The sequence below is a fragment of the Vespula vulgaris genome, chromosome 7 (genome assembly GCF_905475345.1).
Source record: "Vespula vulgaris chromosome 7, iyVesVulg1.1, whole genome shotgun sequence".
In the NCBI taxonomy this organism is placed as follows: Eukaryota; Metazoa; Arthropoda; class Insecta; order Hymenoptera; family Vespidae; genus Vespula; species Vespula vulgaris.
In genome coordinates, this window is record NC_066592.1 from 145,418 (window position 1) to 169,402 (window position 23,985).

The window sequence follows — 23,985 nt, forward strand, 5'->3', positions numbered from 1 at the left end:
AGGATAGTAGCTTGTAGGAACGGTATGAATCGTAGGCGCGTACCAACCGTAATCCATGGAAGTATTCCTATAGCAAGGATGTGGAAGAGGAAGTTCGTCTTGACGATATCCTTTGAATACCCCTATAAATAGGACGATCGATGGATCAGTAGACGCGCTTAGATATACTTTTTCGTAGAAAAATCGATCGATATTAAATCGATAAATTTTACTTCTCAACAACTCGCTCGAGCATTTGCCTATTTGCATAGTTTTCTCGTAGTCGGCTCGGAGACGCGTTACATACAGTTTATTTTAGTACATACGCATAACAGTCGCAGCTGCTTAACATTTATCATCGCGCGTTCCACGTGACCGATATCGAGCGATAAATTCTTTTCTTGCACTTTTCGTGCAAGTATATTATTTTATTTCGTCTTATACGTGCGTGTACACGTGTACTAAACGTTTTCAACAAAGTCACTTAATACATTTTTTAAAAGCTATTATATTTGGACAAATTTTTGTAGGAACGAGAAACTCTACACCGTTAATTGACTTTAGACGATATTACAATCGATCGAAACAAGAAGAGACTATTATACGCGTATAAAATTTGTCAGATCACTTTTTGAACTACGCTCTGATCTTGACGCAGTCGTAGGGCTCCTGATAGAGAACGTTGGTACAATGATATTTTCCAGTATGTTCGGAAATATGTTCGACCAGTTGGTCGTTTATTTTGAAGCCGGGCTCTACGGTGACGATCTTCATTTTGGCGAAAGCCGACATATCGACGTATCGAAGCTCGTTGTTATTCAAAAACAAGATCGAGAGATCGTCCAACCCCTCGAAGGCGTCCTTTCCGATAGCTTCGATCGCGTTCCCGTTCAACCAAAGAGAATTCAAGCTCTTCAAGTATCGAAACGCTCCAACGGGAAGAGATCGGAAACGATTTTTTCCTAGATCCAACTCGTTTATCTCATTCAGCCCACTAAATACATCGGGCTGAAATGTGGATATTTTGTTCCTCGACAAGTAAAGTAGATCGATGTGAGGTAGCCCAGAGAAGGTGCCGACCGGTATCTCCGTTATTCCGTTAGAATCCAAAGCGAGCGTCTCCAATTGTCTCAAACCCTTAAACGCGTTTCTCCTCAGTACGATATTGTTGTTGGTGGCATAGAGCTCGTGAAGTTCGGTCAGACCCTTCCAGACGTTCGGACGGAGATCGGAAACGTTATTGTAATCCAAGAGCAACGTCTCCAAATAATTCAATCCGGCGAACGCGGCATCCCCGATGTCTCGGATCGAATTGTTTCGCAAATCCAGATACGTCAATTGATCGAGGGACTCGAAATAGTGGTTCGAGACGGTCGACAAATCGTTGTTTCGTAAGTAAAGGGCCGTCGAACCGTTGACTCGCGCGAACGCGTTCTTTCTGATATCCGTGATGGCGAGATCCTCGAGATGAAGCTCCGTGTCCTCGATCGTTTGAACGGCCTTCACGTCCTTGAAGGCTACGCTCTCGAGGATCCCGTTCGAGAGACAAACGTGAAGGTGATTATAAACCTGGCAATCGATTTCTTCCTCGGCGTAAGCGTACGCGGATAACGGAGAAAAGGAGAGAACTCGTAAGACGAGAACGAGAAAGCACGGCGTGACGTTCATCGTGACGTTCGCCGTGAAGCTGAACTTCCACTGACCCCGTGGGAGATCGTTCTCTCTTCATATAGACGACTTCTCTCGCGTTTACCATTTCTCGAGATATCGCGCGGCAATAAATACGCCGTTTGTCCGAGTTTCTCCCGCCTGAAGCTCGAAAGCTCGTAATCGTTAAGATACCCGATGTTCTTTCCAACTCGAAGAATCCGCCCTTTTTCTTACTTCGACGCGACTAATGCGCTTCGCGTCGGACGAAAGTTCTCGTTCTCGTCACCGACGAAGCAAAGCCCGATTGTTGTTTACTCGCGCGATAACGCATATTCGGTCGTTGAATAATTTCTATCCTACTTGACGTCGTCAAATGTCATTTTCAATTTCTGTCCTGTTTTGAGAAAGAATTTCTTTAAACAACGACGCATCGAGATATCGCATCGGACTCGTGAATTTCGACGAAAACGAACGAACGCGACGGTTGCAAAGAGAGATTTGTTTGCAAGGAGGTAACAACGCTTCTCGATGTAAACGCGCGATATTCGCAGCTAGGTTCGCGCGAAGGGATCGAATCGTTAAGGAAACTGACTCTTCGCGGATAACAATGACTAATAATACACGAGGTATACGCGGTGACATACATAAAAACGTTTATTATTCGAGATAAGGCTCGAACGGGTGCACGCAGTGATCGAGTACGGCCTGCTTATTAATAGCCGGGCGTTATCGCGCGCTTAACGAGAATATCTCGCGGTAGACTTTACGACTAATTGCGAAGAAGGAATTGCGAAAGGAATATTGACCGTGAGGGAGAGGGAGGAGGGGTGAAAGGTTCGACCGCTTCGATTCTCGACGAACGCAAACCGATTGAGACCGATAGGAAAGGAGATTTGTTAAACGATCTTTCGACTTTCGACTTTCCTTCGAAACGGACAACCGTTTGCTCGATTTATTACGACTACTTTTATCATCGTTTCTTCTTTCTTCCCTTCCTCTTATTTCTCCGATCGCTCCGCTTTCTTCGATAAATCGAACGTAACGCGTAGTACGAGCGGGAAGAGACTTTAAGAAACGCGTTCCTCGAATCGCTTACGTATCGGTCGGATGCACGCTCGAAGACGATAAATAGACGATAAATGAAATTCGATTTCTCGATGCGAGAGCCTTTCGCCTTCGACTTTGGATCGTCTTTCAAATTCAACTTTTCCGAAGACACACCGTCGCAGAAAGGGATGGAGGGAAGAAATGGTCCAAGGTCAAGGAAAGGTGATCGGCGCACCGATATACGTATAGAAATTTCACGCTTGAAAGTGTCGACGCAATTTTTCTTATTCCTTTAGTAACTCCTTCCGTCGCATACTCACTTGGATACATAAATCGCGTCGGAAGCTTGCACGTTCGATAAACATCGTCGGTACGAGGCTGCGATTCGTCTTCCTCCGAATGTTTTCCTGCGTTGCAAGGACAAGGAATTTCGGACATTTCCAAAGATTTACACGAATCGAAATGAAATTAATCGCGACGAGATAGACGTTGCTCGGAGAACAGGCGGGCTCGTGAAAGAGGAACGTACGGTTTTATCGTCGGCCGTGATCGAACTCAATCTCCATCTTTGTTTTGCTACCATAGCTACGTTATTTCGATCGCGAGTGCATATCGATTTAACGAGCTTCCATTCGTTTTTCAGATACGAGGCACTTTGTAAAAGGCACTTTTTACGCTTCCTTTGCGTCGCGTGGAATAAATGCGGAACGGAGGAGTTCAGCACGGACTATCTCCCATGGCAATTATCGCGACTACCGGATAGCAATAAACGCTATTTTGATAATCTACTACCGCGAAACTTATCTGTCCTTATCCGTCCGAAGCCTTCGACGTTCGTATTCCCTTTTCTCGGATACTCGCTCGTAAAGTCAGAAAACTGTCGTGGTCGTCGTCGTCGATCGGACGACGATCGTGGGAAGGAAAATTGTGAAAGAAGCAATGGAAATGCGCTCGCGTTCACGTTTTCCAAGATAGGGGTCCCCTTCGAAGCTCGCCGATTAGAAAGAGGTCGATGAGCTTACCAGGTGAACGACTAGCGCGGACAACCGACACCGTTCGCTTTAAATTCTTACGACGTCCGTGGTACAAAGTTCCGACGAACCTTTGCGCTGTGTTGTCGCGTTATCGTCGCGGCGGCGTGACGATAAAAAGGAAAACGTTTTTCGTCGACTCCCGAAAAGCGAATATTCGTATTTTAATGCGGCCTCCCGCGACACGAGTACAAGGATAGTACAAGGATCCGTATAAGGATAGACGATAACGCGAAAGTCTCTTTGTCTTTCTTTTCTTTTCCCCTACGATAATGAGAAATAAGAAAGGAATGGGACGAATGTCGTTTCCGATTTCGGACGAACAAACTCGAGTATAAAAATAATTACCGGCGGTGTTGCGGCACGAACGGAGCTATCATTTCTTTTTCTTCTCCGAGGGATCGACTCTCCGAATCCAATCGACGAGAGGCGAATGGACGATAAGTATAAGCGCAGCGCGTCCGTTTAATTTATTCGCTTCCACGTACGACCACTCGGCGTTTGCGACAGTTGCAAACGGAGTAGGTGTGTGCGCGGTTAATGAAGCGATTATCATCGCCGACGTTTCCAGTTGTGGTCTGGCTACCAGAAGGGTATTACCGGTTTGTGATAACGTCTAGAACGCTGTCCAGAACGAAATGCAGGAACTAAGCGCGTCGAAGAAAGTGTTTTAGTACCGAAGAGCGAGCGTTTTCGAGCGAATAAGCGAGTGATATAACGCAACGTTATTTACATCCTATTGATCTATCTAGGAAAAAGCTTGCCCGACCGTCTACGTAAGAGGAGTGCGATAAGTACTCCCCGTTAGATAAATTTAATTGCAACGGCATTGCCTTTGGCCCTGACGAGATCGTTCTCGGCGTCGGTATCACGGCGTATCGTCGTTTGTTTCTCGGACGACTTTGCAGCCAGTCATTTTTCGAACCGCTTGTCAAAGGAAGAATCAGTTAGATCGACGTGTCAAGATTGCTGGCTCGCTCGTCGACTTACAATTAGACGTATCCGCGTACCTTTAATTACGTCGCGCCAAACTTCAACCTATCTCTCTATCGGGCGTGCGAGCGCGCACGGCGGCAAGGGAAAAGAGTTTTGTAGGGTTAAGTCGTGCGTGCGTGCGTGCGTGCGTTCGATCAAATACATCGATTCGCCGGACGTATCCTTCTATAAAATAATTCGAGCGAATACAAAGGCTCGTCGCGTACAGATTTCTGATGCCAAGAGGAGGACCGATCGTTCGACATGAATTGCAAAGTGATTCCGCTGAAGAATCATTCCGAGATAAGTTATCGCGTGAAATGCGTCGCCGTGGAAAACGAAAGAGTTTTCGGCGACGTTTTCGTCACTCATCGTACGAGAAATATCGATTACTCCCCGATCGGTTATCCCTTCTCTTCGATTCGCAAAACGAAGAAACGTAATTTGATCGAGCAAAGGCTGGAAGGACCGGACTTTATGGAATTGAATAAAAAATTACCGATCAGAAGAGTCAGCGAAAGCGTTGCGCCTGCGATTAAGAGACAGATAAGAAGGAGCAAGTCTATAGAAGGTGCTCCGAGTGATCGACGATTCGAAACGATCGACGTTAAAAACGACAACTTGCGCAAGAGTCCGAAGGTATCCGTCGAATCAAACGTTTCTGCGATAAATCCAAGGACTCGTCTATTCTGTGTTATTGTAGAAATATCCAGCACCACTGGCGATACGAGATAACAAGGAGGAAGTACGGGTTTGTTCGCTCGTGGATCAGCTATTACTGGACATTTATGGTTTCCCGTCCGGTAGTCGTTCCGAGAGCGATTCCACAGCTTCTTCGTCCTTGAGACAACATCCGCAGCACCAATATTTACAAAAGGCTCGTCTCCTATTGAAAAGTAAGACTATTCAATGTGAAAGCACACACAAACGATATTGATTCTCGGAGGGAGGAGAGCTATGATAAATGTCTTTTCGTTCGTACAGACGTAGACGTCATTGTTCGAAATGCTTTTTTTTCTCCCAGACGTCCTTTAGCGAGAGAGAGAGAGAGAGAGAGAGAGAGAGAGAGAGAGAGAGAGAGAGAGAGAGAGAGAAATAACTCAGGGACGCAGCCCAAGGAAAGTTTAGCTCTCGTTTGAAAATTTGCAAGACTTTCTTATCTTCGCGGGGAGCGAGCAAGAAGAAGGAAGCTTCGAATTTGCGATAAATTTGCGAGAAAGAGAGAAATCAAAGACACCCTGAAATTAGCAAAGACTCTTCGGGATGCTGACGAGACAAGAGGCTGTAGAAGCCAGACGGACGAGCGACCTCGTTGACTTCGAGACAAGAACGTTCCTCGACTTTAAGTGCCGTCCTGTTTTCTTTTTTTTCTTTTTTTTTTCTCTATTTCTTTCACCGGAGAAGCACTCGTTTTTTTATCTATACAAGCATTTCATCTATCTTGTTAAACTTAGGTACGCGGCGAGGAAGTAAAATCACGGAGCGTCAACGACGGAAAAAATCGAGTCTAACGGATTACCGTTATCGTATTTCGTTTTTTCCTTTTTATTTCTACGATGACGTTTATGTTCCTCCAGGTGCGAATATTTTTCCGTTCATAGACGAAAGTTATACGACGTTATTTTCAGGCAAGACCGAGTTGCAAGTATCGATAAAGATCTTGTACGATCATATTAATCACACCGGTGGATTGCTCGTTCGTCAACTGCGAAGAAAGGATTACCTAATTGCCAAACGCGACAAACAGTGCGACATCATCACCGCTAATTTGCAAGCGCACAGCGCGAAAAGAAGTAAGTAAAGTCGATAACGACTCCTTTACAATTTTTTCATATCGCACGTTACTCGCAGCCCTCTTCTCTCGTTTATTGCCTTGCTCGATATAAAATTATATCGTGCGATCGATAAGTTTACTTTACTCGAGAACGAAATTACTCGTTGATTGGTTAACCGTCAAACTATTATTCGTTTAGTCGACGTAATATAGGAAACGATAACGATGTGCCTTTTAGCGAAACAACATTAGGAGCGTAATAATGTTGTTGCGACGTTAACTGTGAGCGACGCGTAACGTGATACAATATTAATCTGTCTTCGTAAAAAGTACGTAAAAAGTGTGCTCGATTTTTCTGATACGAAAGAGAGTTTGGATAACGTACGACAGCATTTATCGAAACTTGGCCGTATTACTTATATTTGAATTCGAGCCTGGAAAACGTAGGAGTTACGACGAGTTCTCGTTCGAAACGAATCTTGGGTAATTTGAAAGTCAAAGTCCGGTCGTAACGATGGCTGCTAGTAAGGATTTTAAACGACCGCTGTTCCTCTCTATCGCGCATGCACAGCGAATATTTTCCGAGTCGGCGCCTCTGCGCGCTCTTTTTTCATTCGATAAAGCCGAATCTTTCGTGGGGATGCATGTATTTGATAATGCCGCGTAGGAGAGAACGACGTCGGTGATTTTTTTTTTTTTGGAAAATAAAAACGCTTCTATCGGGCTACGCGTGGCAAAGATTCTTTTTTCCTTTTTCAAAAATTTTCCACGGAAAAATCTAAATCGAGTCCGCGTACGGTCTCGCAGCAGGGATTGCTAGTCCGACAGGTATCGAGTTGTTTGATTTTAAAGAATATAGTAAGTGCGATTCGCTCCGTACGTACGCGCGTATATGGACGTAGTGCAACGACGGAGTACGATGAAATTCAATCGATCGATCGTACGAGCGTACGCTCGCGATCCGGTCCGAGTTCCTGTTTAGTCCGAAAGTATCGCGCTCCTTATCTCCAAGTTGCATCGGAACAAATCCGTTGCTTCGTAATCCGTTCGATTGAAAATTCAAAGTCGGAATAACAACGAGTTCGTCGGAGAGACGGTAAAGACGAACTCGCTTTCGTGCGCGACGACGCGGTGATCAATAATTAGACTTTGCCGCTTCTACGTCGTTAAACACGCATGCTCGAGATACACTGCGCACGACCAAAGTTCTTACGTCGGGTGCCGCCACCTAAAGTTAGTTTTAACGACGTTTCGTCTATCGACGAGGAAAGCGAAATCCCCGGCGACGTTTCTCGGGAAACTGTAGGTACCAGTGAGCTCGAATACGCGCAAATTGGAACGAACGAAGAACGCGACCGAAAGATCGAAGAAATTACTTTCGAGACTGTTCCTCGTTCGACCGTAAGCCGCGTCTCGTTGGATCTGTCGTTAGAAAAAAAGAAAAAAAAAGAAAGGAAAAGAAAGGAGGGGAACGACGAAAACGCCGAAAAAGCGCTCTCTTCGCGACTTATCGCTGCTTACGGCTCGAGACTAGGAGTGACCCATAAAAGGAACGCGATCGATAAGTTCGTCGATCCGTGATGCGCGATAAGATCGTGCACGAGGATTAAAATTATCCGCGGCCTTACAAAAGGAGAACGAATCGATAACGAGATCTCTACGATATCTTTCCCTCGAAACGGAATAGAGAGATGATTCCATCGAAACGTACGGAAACGATCGCAACGCGTCGAAAGAAATCGAAGAAAGTCCAAGTTCCGGAGACTCTGTCTCTCCCCCTGACGCATTTGTTTCGATGGCAACGGTATTTTTCGATGGAATCATCTCGACGAGAGGAACGCATGCGCGGCGGACGAGAGGAACGAAACGAGAGAGGGTTGAAACGACGTCAGGGGCTGCATTAGGGTCCAGTCTAGGGTTCGAGCCTAGCCGATATGTCGAGCTCCTACGAAGTAGGCGACGGAGCCTATCGCAGCTCTGGCCGAGAAGGAACTAGCTCGACGACTATAGACTTTTTACATCGGGAACGCGAACCTGCCTATCGCCGCCACCGCCGGCGTCGAAGCCATCGACGGTGGTGCGCGCGCGCGCGCGCGCCCACACAGCACCACGACGGCTTCCACCTTTAGTCGTTCAGCTGACTCCAGTCGTGTACGACTGTCGTTTGTCGCGTCTTTTTTACCTCCCTCCCCCTCCTCGACGTTGCGATCCGTCGTCGTTTCGAAGGGTCCTTACCTCGAAGCAAAATTCAAACGCATAGAATCGTCATCGCGCGAGACACTCGCGATTCTAATTTCTATTCTTCGTTGAAATTTCTTGTGCGAGAAAGAAGACGGACGGAGATGAGCCAAAAGACAAAGCTTCGCGTCCGGACTCCGGCTCGACGTTAACCAGAGCAGAACGACGTTGGACGTTTTCCACGTCTACTACGAGATTTGAGAAAGTGCTCAACCCCTTTTTTCTTCGCCAGACAGAGAGAGAGAGAGAGAGAGAGAGAGAGAGAGAGAGAGAGAGAGAGAGAGAGCGCGAGAGGGGGTGGGGGGAAGATAGGAGGGGAAGGATGGTAGGATGATCAAAGTTGATAATCGTCGAGAGATAACCTCTATATTCCTTCGCAGCCTTCTCGCGAGCGTGCTCGTTGAATGAAAAAGAGAGAAAACTCGGGGTTCGTTGTCGCATCGATTCTTTCGAGAAACCTTCTCACTGACGTACCGTTCTCTTTATTTTCCTTAAGAGTAAACATTTTTTTCGCGTGTAACGCGTTTACGAACGCCCTCGTTGACGGATATAGATACGATATCGGCTCGCGTACGTACACGTATTCCCCGAGTACGTCGGTGCGCGTCTACAGTTCGGTGGAACTCGTTCGATGGGATTATGTGCGAGATACGATTGAGTTTCGTTTTCTCCTCGTCGAAATTAGGTCACTCCCTAGACGTATCGACGACGCAACGATTGCCCTATTCTTCTCTCAGCGATAATGGAAAGAGAATAAGTGTTTTTGAACAAAAATTAGGCCACTCGATCTCGCTCGTTTCGGCGCGGAGGGGCTTACTCGTACGATTAATTCGCTTCGAGACGATGTTTATGTACTCGCTCGAGACGTTTATATTTTTCTTTTCATCGATGGTCAATGCGAGCACCTCGACTATTAATAAACGAGGATCCTATAGAAAAGAATCAAGGATTCCTTTGATTTATGTTCCTGTCGTGAAACACGGCAGTGCAATTTGCATGATATCGGAATGATCTCCATCTATCGCCCTGTGCACGCACGTATGTATATACGTAGATGACATAGTTTCTAACAGGTGGTGCGGTCGCGCGTGTATACGCTTCAAGGAAACGTTGTCTAGCGCGCATGTAAATTCACGCGGACGTTTCCCTTTTCTTTTCTTTCTTTCTTTCTTTCTTTCTTTCTTTCTTTCTTTCCGCTCATTGTTCCTCTAGATTCGTCCGACCTAACGCGAGTCCCTTTTGCTCTCCGCTTCGGCGCATCTGTCTGGTCTTTTCGTGCTAATAATAAAAAGCCACGTGCCGCCGTTGGTCTTTCACGCGGAACAAAAGTTATGTAAGACGACGACTCGCGGAGTCGTGGGAAAGTGCGAAGGGTGAAAAAGTTCCTTTCCACGAAACGCGAACCGAACCACGGGTTGCGTCCGAATCGCGAAAACGAAAGCGAACCGAGATGACGAAATAGGCGAATTAATCGTACCTGATTCTTTTCTATCGTCCTCCCGTTCGACGAGTCTACCCATATCACGTGTGTGCGCGCGTGTGTGTGAACTTTTCAGAGCCTTAGCGAAAGCGGAACTCTTATGGGAAAAGTATCGAAAAGCGCCGGGTCTAGCGATGATTCCAAGGCGATGAATCGAAGGACGAGATATCATGAGACACGAAAACGGTTGAAGGGCGCGTGCACGCAATGTAATAAGAGGCAGGGCAGGTGAAAAGATGAGAAAATGAAGAAGAAAGAGAGGCGTTTCTAATTGGAGAATGAGCGGTTTTTTCAACTCACTCAAAAACCTCGCGTCGGCAGCCGCGTACGCAGGAAGCTCTGCTTCGAGATATCAAGAGCTGGAAGGTGAAACAATATTCTACGAATCGTTCGTTTTTTCTTTTGTTCCTTCCTCTTCTTCTTCGCTTAATATCTCCCTTGCGACAATCAGCCGGTAATATTCCGAATATATTCCCGGAAATGTACGGGAAGTGGTACGCGATCGAGCCGTTACTTCGCGTACGTGTCTACGTTCGAACGAATTGTCTACCGAAAGTCTTTTTCTAATCGGAAAGAAAGTCGATCGCGTATAAAACGTTCCCGAACGAGTTTCGTATCCGTCAGTGATTTTTAACCGCGGTCTTATCTACGGTGGCGTTACCGCGGGGAAAAAGATAACGCCTTATCTGCGTTAATTTGCCTGTACGCACGATTGCAACGCGCGTGCGAGCAACGCGTTCGCGTCGACTTCAATCGTTCGAGTTGCAACTCGAGCGTTGCAAATGTTTCCTGTTTTTTTTTTTTTTGACGCGACATCTTCGTCGCATCTATCCGTAAAAACGGTCGCGAGAAAGGCGAACGGTTTTACGTGGAATTCGCCGTACGTGGACGCTTACTACTTAGATTTGCCTCGATTCCGTCGAACGCCGATAAAATTGATACCGAGTCCACGATTACGTATCAACGGCGGGCGAGAAAGTCGAGGTAGCCGGGCACGGTACGGACGTTACTTCCGGATAGGAAACGCGATCCCTTAGGATCGAAGCGCGAGCGTCTCCTCGCGAACTTCGACTTAGACGCGGGGGACGACGCGCTCACGTGCCCGTACGGAGGGACGTGCGTGCGTAAAGGGAAGAGGGAAGACGAAAGTTCTCGCGATCCCTTCCTTCGTTCCTCGCCGTTATCGTATTCGCATCGTTTCGATTTCAGTCGAAGACACGAAGATGAGATTTAGCTTGACTCCTCAGCCGGGGGAAAGTGGATTTCAACAATGGCTGGACGCGATGAAGATGGTAGCGCGTTTGCCGGGTGGCATACCAGCGGAATTTCGAAAAAGAGTAAGCACGAAGGGACGCTTAATATCTTTCGTTATTTCGAGAGCATTCGTTACTCCGAAGAGACTGGTAGTATTTTTCGCTTCTATAAAAACGAATAAGAAAAAGTACACTCTTTCTCGACGAATCTTTGGCAGCTTTGGCTGACGCTGGCGGAACGTCATCTGGAGCAACGAGGCGTGGACTGGAAGCAGGCTGAGAAGGTTTGCTTCAACGAGTGGAGTAACCCCGACGACGAGGAGCTCGGTATACAAATCGTAAAGGTAAGGCGAGGCGGCAGCTCGTTCGTTCTCTCTGTACGTCCCGAAACGAGGAGCAAACGGATGAAATTTCTTTTCTCGGCGACGATCGGTTCGATCCGCGCGCGGAAGACGATCCGAAGTAGTAATTACCTCTTTCTTCAGGATCTTCATAGAACGGGCTGCAGTCTGTTTTGCGGAGCAGCCGGACGCGACAATCAAGCCGTGCTACGTCGAGTGTTGCTCGGCTTCGCACGATGGAACAAGTCGGTCGGTTATTGTCAAGGATTAAACGTATTGGCGGCTCTTGTGTTACAAGTCATGGATCGTGCGGAATCGTCGGCCGTGAAGGTGATGATTTATCTCATAGAAGGTGTCCTACCGGAAGGTTACTTCGCCGACAATCTTCGCGGGCTCTCCGTCGACATGGCCGTTTTTCGTGATCTTCTTCGTTCGAGGATGCCGAAATTGTCGAAGCACCTTGAGATTTTGCAAAGCGACGCGAAAGACAAGGCTACGGGTAATCGAGAAACCAGACGCAACCCAGACGCGACGGTGCGATCGACTTTTCGATCGGCCCCTCTAACGGGTATCCGTTCGGTTGCAGGTAGCAGCTACGAGCCGCCTCTCACGAACGTCTTCACCATGCAATGGTTCCTCACGCTCTTTTGTCATTGCTTGCCGCAAGACGCGGTACTCCGCGTTTGGGATCTCATATTTCTCGAGGGCGACCAAGTGCTTCTGAGGACGGCTTTGGCCATTTGGGAGAGTCTTTCCGAGTACGTTGCAATCCGTTCTCGATCCCGATAGAGATTCGATGTCCGATCGTTAATCGCGCCTCCTTCGCGTCAAATCTTTTTTCAGCCGTATCATGACCGTGACGTCGGCCGACGAGTTTTACAGCATCATGGGCGTTCTCACGCGAGAGATGTTGGAATTTACGGATACGAATAATCTTATAAAGGTCAGCTGCGGGACGACGGCCGTCGCGCTGGCGCGCGCGCTTCGGCTGTGCGCGCTCGGATACGAGTCGATCTAATCGATCTTCCTTATTTATTTCTTCATTTGTTTCTTCTCAATGTTCATACCTTACGACGTAACGATCGTTTTCCGCAGAACATCGTCAGTTTGGGACCATTGCACGGCGTGACGGGACTTAGAGAAAAGCATAGGTACAATATCACACCGTGGGCTCGAAAATTAAGCGACGACGAGGACAGCGATACCGAGGAGGACGAAAGATTGGCCGTGGCCGCGGCTATGTTCAGTATGGCTCAGCGATTGAAGAAAGGTGAACTTTTGAGCGGTAATTGAACGATCATCGATTACGATTACGCGAAGTGTTATTCTAGCCTGTTCTATCGAGGGCCCGTTTGGAGGGAGTTTTTATCGGAGGGTTCCGATAAAAACTATTTATAATTAAGGTTGTCTCTCACGTAGAACGTGCTTGGAGCAAAACGATCTAATGTCAAAACGTGTATTCGTAGAGCACATTTCCTCGACGGTGGGAGCGATACAAGCGATGGCTCCTGGCAACGATCGAGAACGCCTCGCTTTGGACATCAGTACGTTGAAACAACAGTACGCTAAGCTTCGAGAACGACAACGGCAAGCTCATATCATACTCTCCGGTAATTATCAAAAGCGAAAGAAACCCCCGTAGAAAATCGGACACGATCGAATCGAAGCGTCCAACCGTAAATTTCACGTAGAAATGCGAGGCTCGGCGCGTTAAACGCGTCGACGACTCGACGCGTTCAACGCTGGACGATCGTCCTAGAGCGAACCTCGAGTTGAAACGAGATATCATCGACGAGAAAATCGTTGATCGATCTGAGCGGTCGGATTTAGGTAAAGGGCGACGTAGATACGCTCGGCAAAAGAGGATTAACTCGTCGAGGGTCCGAAGGAAAATCGGAAACGCTAGTTAATCCTTTGCTACTCGATTATGCTTTCTGCGACGTCTTAGAAGCTTTATAATTAGATTTTGGACATTGAAAGCGTTCTCCTTTGATATTATAGCCGCGTGTGCGAGACAGTCGATGGTTCCTCCAGCCACTTCTCAGGCCATGAATCACCTGTTAGTCGGTAAGAATGCGCTGGTCAGTGGAAAGAATCGATCCCTCGGTTTGTCCACCGCTACGACCCCTTCCAAGACGAGACCCGTCGTTCTCCACGGTCCACGGGCGCCTAGTAAGAAGGACAGACAGCAGGTCGTCACTTTGCATTGGAAGGACACGAAGAGGCAGAAGCACAAATTCGGGGAGACAGCTGCCGGTATGACTGAATCAATTCTCTCTATCTCGTCGATCCGCGATTTTTCCCATTCTTCATTGATTTTTTCGGGTGCGCGCGACGGTAGAGTCCTATCTTACCGATCGTCGTCTTAGAAGTTCTCCTACGGTAAAAGATTTTCTTCTGCGAAGCTTCTCGCCCACCGACTCGACTCGACTCGACTCGACTCGACTCGACTCGACTCGACTCGACTCGACTCCCAAGCTCTGTTTCTTCAACGACCTCGTTGAATCTGAATACATCGCGGCGAGTATTACGTCGATACCGTTTCGATAACACTTCTTGGACCATGCTTTATCATCGAATGATCATAAACTCTTGTCGTTGGATAGCTGCCTTATCGACGGTCTTTTTCATTCATCGTAGAGGCTACGAAGTGCAAGGAGAAGTCGATAGAATCGCCGGAGGAGACGACGCACGAGCTAGCGTCACCGAAAAGCGGAGTCGTCGACAGCGACAGCGACAGCACGTCGACGGAGCTCTGCGACGAGCCCGATCGATGCAGTGACGTCGACAGCGAAGAGCTAACGTCAGCGTCTGACAATTATTACGTCATGGCTAGCGAAGAGGAGAAAAGCGGGAGGGTCGAGGGTTCTTCGACCTCGGGCAATTCGCCCGTTCGTTCGCCGCGTGACGCGACGGTTGTTAGTCCCCGCGACGTCATCGGGGAAGAGAGTCTCGACTTGGCGGAGACCTCGTCGATAGCAAAGATCACCGATCAAATAAGAAGATTATCGGCCGAAGACGACAATAATACGATGGTTCCTCAAGCGTCCTTAAAGGGCGAAATCAAGAAAGACGATTGCCTCGATAAGAGAGCTTTGCTCGAGGCTGGCCAAGCGAAATCTTCAAAGTGTCAAGACGGAGTCGACGAGAGGAAGGAATGTTTAGGTTCGTTCGACGATCGGGATTACTTCAAATTTAATTACGGCGAATCAAAGACCGGTTACGCGCCGATGAGAGACAAGCACGAGGAGTCCGTCGGGAGGAACGACGACGAAATTGGAGGGACGACGACCGATCTCGGATCGGTGACGAAGGCGATCGCCCTTGGCGCTTACGACGTAGGAATCGCTACTGGTCCGTCCGAGCGAAACGATATTCGCGCTTTCCTTTCCAAGGAATCGATCGTTATCGATACGAACGTTACTTCCAAGTACGAGAGCTCCTCGCTCCTTATATCTTACGACAAGAAGGAGGAACGTTCGGACGATAGGGACAAACGTTTCGAATTGACTTTGGATTCTTACAAGCTCGAAGGATCGTTGAATAGTTGTAAACCCATAGATTTTAAATCGTCGGACACGAGGGAGAAACTCGAATTTACGAACGTTTCTTACGGATCCGCGCGTAGTCCGTCGGTAGACGCCGAAGAGACGGATTTTCAAGTTTCCTTGGCTTCTTACAAATCCTTGAAGTCGTCCGATACGAGCGACAAAGCTTTCGAGACGTCTTTGGACACGTACGAGTCGTTAAAATCGCCGAACAGAAGGGACCAACGCGTCGAGGCGTCTCTTCGTCCTTACGAATCCTTAATGAATTCGGCAGAGACGAGCAACAAACGATTCGGAATATCTTTGGATTCTTATAAACGTCCGAGGTCGCCGGACGTGACGAACGACAAGCGTTTCGGGACGTTGTCTTTGGACTCTTACAGATCTTTCAAATCGTCGGACGCGAACGAGAAACGCCTCGAATCGTCTTTGGATTCCTTTAGAAAATCCGCGCAGACCCCGGAGACGAACGACAAACCGTTTCAGACATCGTCGAGTACCTACAAACTCGGAGCGAAATCGCCGGAGCCGAAGGACGACGGTTTCGTCGAACGCTCCACGAAGACTTACGCGAACGTTTTCGGCCAGAGTCCCAGAAAGGACATCTCGTTGGACGTTACGTCGTCGGCGGGTTCGCTTCTGTCCGGACAAAGCTTCTACGCGTCGAAAACGTACGTCGTTGGCCACCTTCCGATCTCGCCGATAATCGTAGATCAGAAAGTGAATAATCCGAACCGCGCCGCGTACGACATCGCCGGCGACCCCGTCGCCGCGACGGACACCACGGTTAGAAACTCGGATCGGTCGGTGGAAAGAGGAAAGTCGCCCAACGTGGAAGGCGCCAAGTATTACGCGACGGATACGACGACGAGGAAGAGGAGTCCTAGAACGCCGGACAGTTCGAAGTCGTTTAGCTCGGGCGAGACGATGGGTCCGGATTCGAAAGCCTCGAGTTTGACCGTCAGTCCGAGGACCCCGGTCAAGTCGGTCTCTCGAGAGTTTTCCGCGGACAAGTCCGCGTGTTCCTCGATAAGCTCGGACTCGAAAACCCTCGTGCTTCTGTCAACGACCGAGTCCGACGTAGCGAGGGAGAGTCCGAGATTGGAAGGGAAAAAGTCGTCCTACGAAAGGTCGAGCCCCTCGACGTCGTTCAGCACCGACTCGCTCAAGTACAAATCGGACTCGAGTCCTAAACTAATCGTAAGCAGCTCCAGCGACTCCTGCAGTCCGAGCAAAATGAAGTCTTCCGAGAGGTCCTTCAGTTCGGACCTTCGATCGCCTATAAGTGCCAATTCTATAAAATACACCTCGAACTACGGGAAACGAGGTCAAGATAATATTTCGGACTCGTCCATCGATCCGAGCACGGCCGTCTCGCCGTTTTATCCGATCGCCCATCCCAATCGAAAGACCCCGTCGCCGTACAACGTTTCCAGGCGTAGATGCAGCCAAGATAGCGCGCCTGACACCTCGCCGGAACAAAGATTATCCGTTTCCAAGGATTCGGGCAAGTGCTCGAGTAGCGCTCGTACGAACTCGGATTCCGGATCTTCGAGGATCTTCGAGAGCAGAGAGGAAAATGGAATATCGACGAAGAACTCGTGCTTGAACGTATCGGAAAGAGATCGGGAGAGAAACGATCGTAGAGTTTACGAATTCGGATCTAACTCGATTTTCTATAGCAACGAAAACGAGCAACAGTCCGCGGAGGATAACGGCGGGGGCGGGGGCGGCGGCGACGGCGGCGGCGGCGGCGACTGCGGTGGCGACGGCGACGGCGGCGGCGGCGACGATCGCTCGTCCGAGAAAGACACGGTATCTCAGTTGCCTCGAGAACAATTGAACAAGCATTTCATGAATCTTAATTTCAGGCACAAGGACCGTTCGAAATTCTTGGAAAGAAGTTCCAGCAGTCTGGATCGAAGATCCGCCGATTTGAAATCTTCGGCATCTACGGACGAGCTCTCAGCCTCGATCGTAAAGAAAAGATCGAGTGACATATTGGAAGATATGAAGCATCTCGAGGCTAAGGCCTTCAGCGACGGACCCTCGGAAAGCGGTATACTCGGCAAGAAGAACAGTTACATATGGGAGGATTTCAAGAACCTCGAGGCCAGACGCCAGGACAATTTCAGCAATTCGGCAAGCAGCTTCTCGAGGCATCGCCTCGACGTCGCCGGCGTTACCGAAGCGTACAGCCTGCCGCCGGACGCTAGAAAGTCCTACGTAGTGCGCCCAAAGATGAGCATAGACGAGAGTATCGACAGTATTTTAAAGACGGTCTCGCGTAACAAGTGCAACGCCAACGACGACGGCCGCGGGGAAAGGCGCGACGAGGACGAGGAGAACGACGGCAGAGAATCGAAATTGGGCGTTTGGACGAAGGTCAAGCCGAGGAAGAGGGGTAACGACGGTCGGAGGAGTAGCGACAGGGCCTTGAAGATAATCCAAGAGAACTCGGCGATCCTACAGAAGATCCTGGCGTGTCAAGCGAAGAAGCGTCTACCCGATCTCGAGGAAATATCGAAGGAGATAACGATTAGCCCTATAAACGAGGAAATTTCCAAGATATTCAGTCCGATATTGGAGAAGATGGGATTGAACGAGCACGAGATAAACGAGGAGTTGGCACGGATCAATTTCAAGGATTTCGACGATATGACGGGAACGAGCGTCTCCGAGTTCGATGCGAAGATCCACGACGAATTGTCGAAGCTGTCCTTGATAGACGAGACCGAACGCGCGAACGATCTCGACGTGGACGAGATCGTATCTCAGGAATATTTCGACACGCGGGAGGCTCTGATAGATCGGAAGATCAACGAGGAACTGTCGAAGCTCTTGGCGAATTACGAGGAGGAACCGCGTTTGAGCGTGGCGACGTTGGAGAAGGGTTCCTCCAGTCAGAACGTCAGCGATACCGAGGGGCTCGACTTGACCAGCATCTCGACGAACGTCTTTTCGTACAAATCCTCGAACGACTCCATCGAGACGAGGAGCGAGCAAGGCTCCCTCCAGGAAACGTCGATTCAGCCGGAAAGATATCCTCAGTACGGTCAACCGGCTTTGCCTTACTCGTCGTCGAGCTACGTGCGAGATTTGTCGCCTAAAAGCGACATAGACATTTACAGGGAGCTCGAAAAGCTGGACAAGATATCCTCGGCTCAGGTGATACCCGACACGCCGTTGGACGTTTCACCGAAAATCTTGTCGCCGGTCGCGGTTGCCTACGTTACCAACGTTTCTCCTTACACCTCCGACGTGTCGACCCCGATTCGATATTCACCGAAAACGATGCCGACGTTCGGTGACGCTTCCCCGTTAAAGGCCTCTTACGATCCATACAAGAGCTTCGATTTTAAAAGCGATCTGTCGCCGAGGAGGGTGCCCAACGATCCGTACACGCCGCGACCCTACGACGATGCGCTTGATTCGAATTTCGAGTACTTCGATCGCGAATCTACCGTCTGCACGAACTCCCTCTACGACGTACGCCCGAAGAGTCCTATTTTAACGAAGGAATCTTTGGAATTTCGAGTGAGATACGACAACGATTCACCGACGCGAAATCTCACCGACGAGTCCTTCGTTCTACCGAGCGAGGCCAAACAGATGGCTATGCGGAAGAGCGTTTTGTATTTCGGCGATCGAAGTAACGAGATCGTCGGTACCAACGAGTCCACCGCCGGCAACGAATCGAGAACCCTCGATGCGATCGCCAGTTCCTTTATCGATTATTCCGCCGAAAGTTCCAACGTCTTACGTCGTAGCTACGATCCGCCATCCTCGCCTATGATAAATTATATTCGCGACAAGAATACCGAATACGACAGAGCTTTATCCGGCATGGTAGGAAACGAATCGAACGTTGGAACCTATTTGCGAGATTATCATCCTGCTCTTTCTCCAAATCGACGATTCGATCAACCCTTCCCTCCGGTCGTTAACTATCTTCCCTCGAAACTTTCTCCGGGCATCGTCGACGAAACCAAACGACCTGTCTCTCATCCTGACTTTCCAGAGAAAATAACGATCACCAGCGAGTACACCGAACCGCCTGCCAGAGGCTCCAGTTGTTACAAAAAATCCTCTTTGAGTTTGGCCAATATAGGACGATCGAGCAAAAACGGGGAGGATAGCCTGAACGTCACCCCAAGTCCGAAGGGTCAATTCAGTCCGTTTCCGGTGAAGAATACGTCGAAGAAGCCGAAAGACTTGGCTCTTAAGTTGGGCCTCTACTCGCCAAAAAATTCACCGAGCGGACCCTTGAGAAGATCGTAGTCGATGGCATTGCTCGTCTCCTTGTTCTCCGAGAAGATATGTACGTGCATATATATATATATATAATATATTTTATTTTTCCTTCGATGACCCACGAAGGCCCTGTTACGACGAGAAAGCCTACATGCGGTTAAGAAAACACGAAACGATCTTGTATCGTTGATGTCCAAACGCGATGTTTTATACACCTCTTCGACGCATAAACTCGCATAACTTTCCTTTTAAATCGACAGACGCGCCTAAAGCTGTCCTATTCCTCGTTTTTCCGATGCCTGATGATATAATCGTAAGATTGAAATATCGAATAGCGTTAATTGTTAAGTTGCGCGAAGAAACAGCGACTTGCTCTGCGCCAAGTTTCTCTCGCTCCATGGTTCGAATAAATTGAATTATTGGGATAATAAAACGTGGCCAAAGAGCCACTTGAAAGTAGACGCTCGGATTAGCTTTCCGTAAGTGGTACGATAACGAGCAGTCGACATTTGATCTTGTACCTGTAATTCCAAGTTACTATCATTCGCGTTACGACTTTAGCCCGTTGTTTTATTAACGGATTCGTTTCGACCTCTACCACTTGCGAAAGTTTTTCAAGAGAAGGAGCTAAGAACGACGAGCATACAAGCGCTACCAAACACTGACATTTTCTAACAAATGCCTTTGGCTCCCTCCAATTTTGCTCATCATACGCATGTATATATATATATATATATATATATATATATATATGTATATGTATATATATAGTATATTATATTACATTATATTATATTATATTATATTATATTATATATAAATATACAAACACGATATATAACATTTCACGTACCGTATCGTTGAGACGTAGCAAAGATTTTAGAGAAGCACCGAGCTTCATTCCTCTTTCGCTTTCTTACACTGATACTCGTTATCACGAGCCAAGCCTGAACATTTTGTGATAAGAATCATAAGCAAGTGGAGATCTCGAGGCGATTGAGAATTCCTCGCGCAGTTAGAAACACTTTGAAGATAAGAACGTTTCAAGAGATGACGTTTTACGATATTATTTCGCGTGCTTGATTCGTTAAATGTACAGCCGCGCAGCTACAATAATTAACGTTGAACGTGCGTAAACCACGAACAGCATATTTACATTTGCAAAAACTACGCGTCTCGTAAACGATCGACCCGATAGACGGTAGAAGGAAGATTGTACATACGTATGTACGAAAGGATTGTATATTTAGATGAAGACAAGAATCACAGGTACACACACACACACACACACACAATATTAAAGCCTCCACGAAATCTTTTTATATAAAATAAAGGTAGTATTTTTAGATGTTTCTAATAAAGAGAATCTTCATATTAAAAGAATAAGAAAAAAAAGATACGCAAGCTTAGCGCAGGATACATGCCTAGAAAGAAAACAAATGAGAGTGCTACGCAAGACTCGTTTTCCTAATGCGATTTATCAACGTTATAGAAATCATTGTATTACCTCTACGCCAGGAAATTGTTGCGATTTGATCACGCGAGAAATTAGTGTTATTGAACGTTTTTACGATGCTATAATTTTTTTTCTTTCTTATTTTTCCGCTAATCTTTCGCCGTTTAATTTCACATGTCCCAAAGTTAAATAAATTCTCACTGATCGCCGTAATAAAAAAGAATTGTTCCATTCATCTGTGATAGAGAATAGAGAGATGTATTTACCGAACGTAGAAAAAATTCCGCAAAAGTATCGCTGAACTTATTAATCGCATTTTAATCGAAAAAAAAGATATCGTGCATTTTTATCTACAATCTTCTTCGCTTGAGAAAAAAGAAAAAAAATAAATAAAAAGAGAGAACAAGTATCCTACGATTTTACGTCTACAACGCGGAACAATACTTTCTTCCGAATTCTTTACACCTTTCTTTTATACTTTTGCACGGATTTTTCGAAAGCAATTTTTCTACCGATCTCGGAATCGATTATGTTTTTTATAATATAATCCTTGAAAAAGAGCGACGCCATGAAGAAAGCACAACTTTTCGAAGGAACGATCGCAAGGGGCGACTATTAGGACATGCTTTAAAGTTCGAATGGGGATGACGTTAACTGTTATCTATTATTAATTGTCATTGTACAGTACCATCCGTTCTTGTTAGTTAACCCTCTTGTTGAAGACGTAATCAAAGAATTAGTAGCACGTCGGTGTACGCTTGCACGATGAAGAAAAAATTTGTTACGTTTTAGCGAGATTTTACTAAGCCAATTAGAATAAATACATGCACTCGGTAGTCGGATCAAAGCGATAAAAATTAGTTGTCGAGCCGTCTCTCGTCGAACTTGTGCTCGAAATTTCCTCGTGCCGAAGTACATAGATACTATAGTATATTTACGCGTTCGAGGTCGAGAGAGGAGCGGTCCGGCCCGCGACGTTGCGCGTATGTTGTTGCGTGCTTGGCATAAATACGTGGAAGAGAGGAAAGAATAATATAACAAATGGATTAATTAATGTCCCTTTGATGATATTACACGCCCAATATGGCACGTAAATACGCGATTCGCTGAAAACAAAGTACCTTTGCAAGTTTGCCATTAAAAAGTATTAGGCGAGATTTGTATGTATGTACTATATCGGTGCGTCTTGGTTGTACGTATACGTATTCGAGAGTAAAGAAAGAGAATAAGACCTATGTAAGTTGGGAAAATCTAGTATTAGGTAATAGCTTTAAATCTTTGTCCGTGCTAACTGTTGGATTTAACGAACCGGAAACAGTGTTCCGAAACCTGTGACGAAGAGAAAGTAAAATTATACACATAATGAGGTATTAGCACTACGGTAACTACGTGGATAGGAAGTTTAATCGGATAGTAAGTAACTAATTAGTACATAAAACTTGTCATATGTATCGAGATATTAGTATCGGCGATGTTACTAATTTTTCTGCTTTCTTTGAGTCGAGGAGAGGATTTAATATATATTCGATCGATGGAAGGTTGACTTTGTCGCGAAGAAAATACATCGTCTTCTTTTCCAGTCTCTCTCTCTCTCTCTCTCTCTCTCTCTCTCTCCTTCTCTTTCCTGTTCCTCTTGAAATATTAATGGTTGACAATATAAATTTGGATCGTTTCGTAAAGTTACCAAATAAAATTCGTAAAGTAAGTAGCGTTTTTGTACGAGACACAGTTAAGGCGCGAGAAGCGGTAGAGTACTATAGAGAGAAATACAAAGGAGAGGGAAAGAAACGATAGTAGGAAGGTGTAAGCGTGTAAAAGTTAAACGAAACGCTTCATAGAAATTCGATAATAACGCTCTCCGAGGAGTCCTACGTGATTTTAGTTTGGAGAATCGTTACTAGCCAGACGGATCACAGGTTTTACTATGCGTCGCTCTTCGATCGAAGAAAAGCATGAGGTATATACATATGTGGTACTTACATAGTCGTCGGTGAGAAAGAGTGGTGCCATGTTATAAGACTGTATAATTCCACGTGCGTAGAATTATGAGAGACGAGGCAAGAAAAGTAAATAAATATATTGACACAGAGAATCACGTTTCGATTTTATTCTCTCGAGGAAATATTTTTCTTTCGTTTGGTTTTTTCTTTGCTCCAACGAACAAAACGATTAAACTATTTTCTTACGAAGCTCGATAATTTGTACTTTTCACTCTGCCCCGTCCCCACCCCCCTGAAAAAACAAAAAGTTTTGCTTGTTCTCACGGAGCGACTAAATGTTTCCAAACTCAAACTTGGTGAGTTTTTGGAAGGAAAGTTTGTTTACCGTAGCCGCGAGTCAAAAAGAGAGTCGTCTCTCCGGAGAGGAGAGACGAGAGAGGAGAGACGGAAGACTCGAGCTTATCAACTTCCGATCTCTAATCTCGATAAGATGTCGCGAACAGGAAAGCGGTAAACGGAGCTCGAGCTGTCGAGCGTCAACAGCCCCCTGTCCACTATTGGCACCAACACCACCACCACCAGCACCGTCGGCCTTCACCGGCAAAACCGTCTCATCACCTACAACGGATTTACAATGAGTGAACTCGACTGGATATTCCATTTCTCTAATGCGATTATACGCGTTTGTGCGTCGTGGATTGCGGATTCGTTTTAATTGGGATTACATTTCAATTAAAACCTCATTCCTATTAGGCGTTAGGGGGCTGAAGGGACGCGTTGAATTTCGAGGAATAATTGATACGAACAACGCGTGTTATCTGGCTCGTGCGAGCACGGGACAACGTTAAAATATGCATGTTTGCCAATCAGGAGGTGTTCGGAGTTACACGTTTCTCGGTCCTCTCGGCAAATACGCGATTATGACGCTATCTAGAACAGACGGTCGTGCAAACATGCGCGATACTACCTTTGATCCTTCCCGAATCGATCGGATCGTCCGTTCGTGATTCTGAAAATAC

General features: G+C 46.9%; 2 protein-coding genes across 7 annotated transcripts; one reads left to right on the plus strand and one right to left on the minus strand.

The window, feature by feature from the left end:
• Nucleotides 1-263: 263 nt before the first annotated feature.
• On the minus strand, nt 264-7,656 carry LOC127065210 (SLIT and NTRK-like protein 6). 2 transcript variants are annotated; one of them, XM_050997253.1, is made up of 2 exons: nt 7,341-7,656; nt 264-2,023 (listed from the first exon to the last, which is right to left on the minus strand). In XM_050997253.1, exon 2 carries the CDS (start codon nt 1,645-1,647, stop codon nt 616-618), a length of 1,032 nt encoding a protein of 343 aa, XP_050853210.1. In that variant the 5' UTR covers nt 1,648-2,023; nt 7,341-7,656; the 3' UTR covers nt 264-615. The 2 variants fall into 2 exon arrangements, with proteins under 2 accessions (XP_050853210.1, XP_050853211.1); XM_050997254.1 differs by lacking the exon at nt 7,341-7,656 and adding an exon at nt 2,997-3,128.
• On the plus strand, nt 3,793-23,118 carry LOC127065205 (uncharacterized). Of its 5 annotated transcripts, none has more exons than XM_050997244.1 (12): nt 3,793-5,321; nt 5,386-5,578; nt 6,311-6,475; nt 11,384-11,511; nt 11,646-11,771; nt 11,913-12,267; nt 12,355-12,526; nt 12,612-12,711; nt 12,864-13,038; nt 13,235-13,378; nt 13,770-14,024; nt 14,409-23,118. In XM_050997244.1, the coding sequence occupies exons 1-12, from the start codon at nt 4,947-4,949 to the stop codon at nt 19,595-19,597; spliced, it is 7,377 nt and encodes a 2,458-aa protein (XP_050853201.1). In that variant the 5' UTR covers nt 3,793-4,946; the 3' UTR covers nt 19,598-23,118. The 5 variants fall into 5 exon arrangements, with proteins under 5 accessions (XP_050853201.1, XP_050853199.1, XP_050853202.1 ...); XM_050997242.1 differs by having other exon boundaries at nt 3,794-5,321; nt 12,864-13,053; XM_050997245.1 differs by lacking the exons at nt 3,793-5,321; nt 5,386-5,578; nt 6,311-6,475 and adding exons at nt 7,822-9,732; nt 10,251-10,540 and having other exon boundaries at nt 12,864-13,053.
• Nucleotides 23,119-23,985: the final 867 nt, after the last annotated feature.

Bases quoted from the DNA above. Each gene is read 5' to 3' on its own strand.
- LOC127065210 (XM_050997253.1), bottom strand. From the start codon at position 1,647: ATGAACGTCACGCCGTGCTTTCTCGTTCTCGTCTTACGAGTTCTCTCC.
- LOC127065205 (XM_050997242.1), top strand. From the start codon at position 4,947: ATGAATTGCAAAGTGATTCCGCTGAAGAATCATTCCGAGATAAGTTAT. The intron at 12,268-12,354 runs GTAATCGAGAAA...GTTCGGTTGCAG, and splicing joins CGCGAAAGACAAGGCTACGG to GTAGCAGCTACGAGCCGCCT. The intron at 12,527-12,611 runs GTACGTTGCAAT...ATCTTTTTTCAG, and splicing joins ATTTGGGAGAGTCTTTCCGA to CCGTATCATGACCGTGACGT.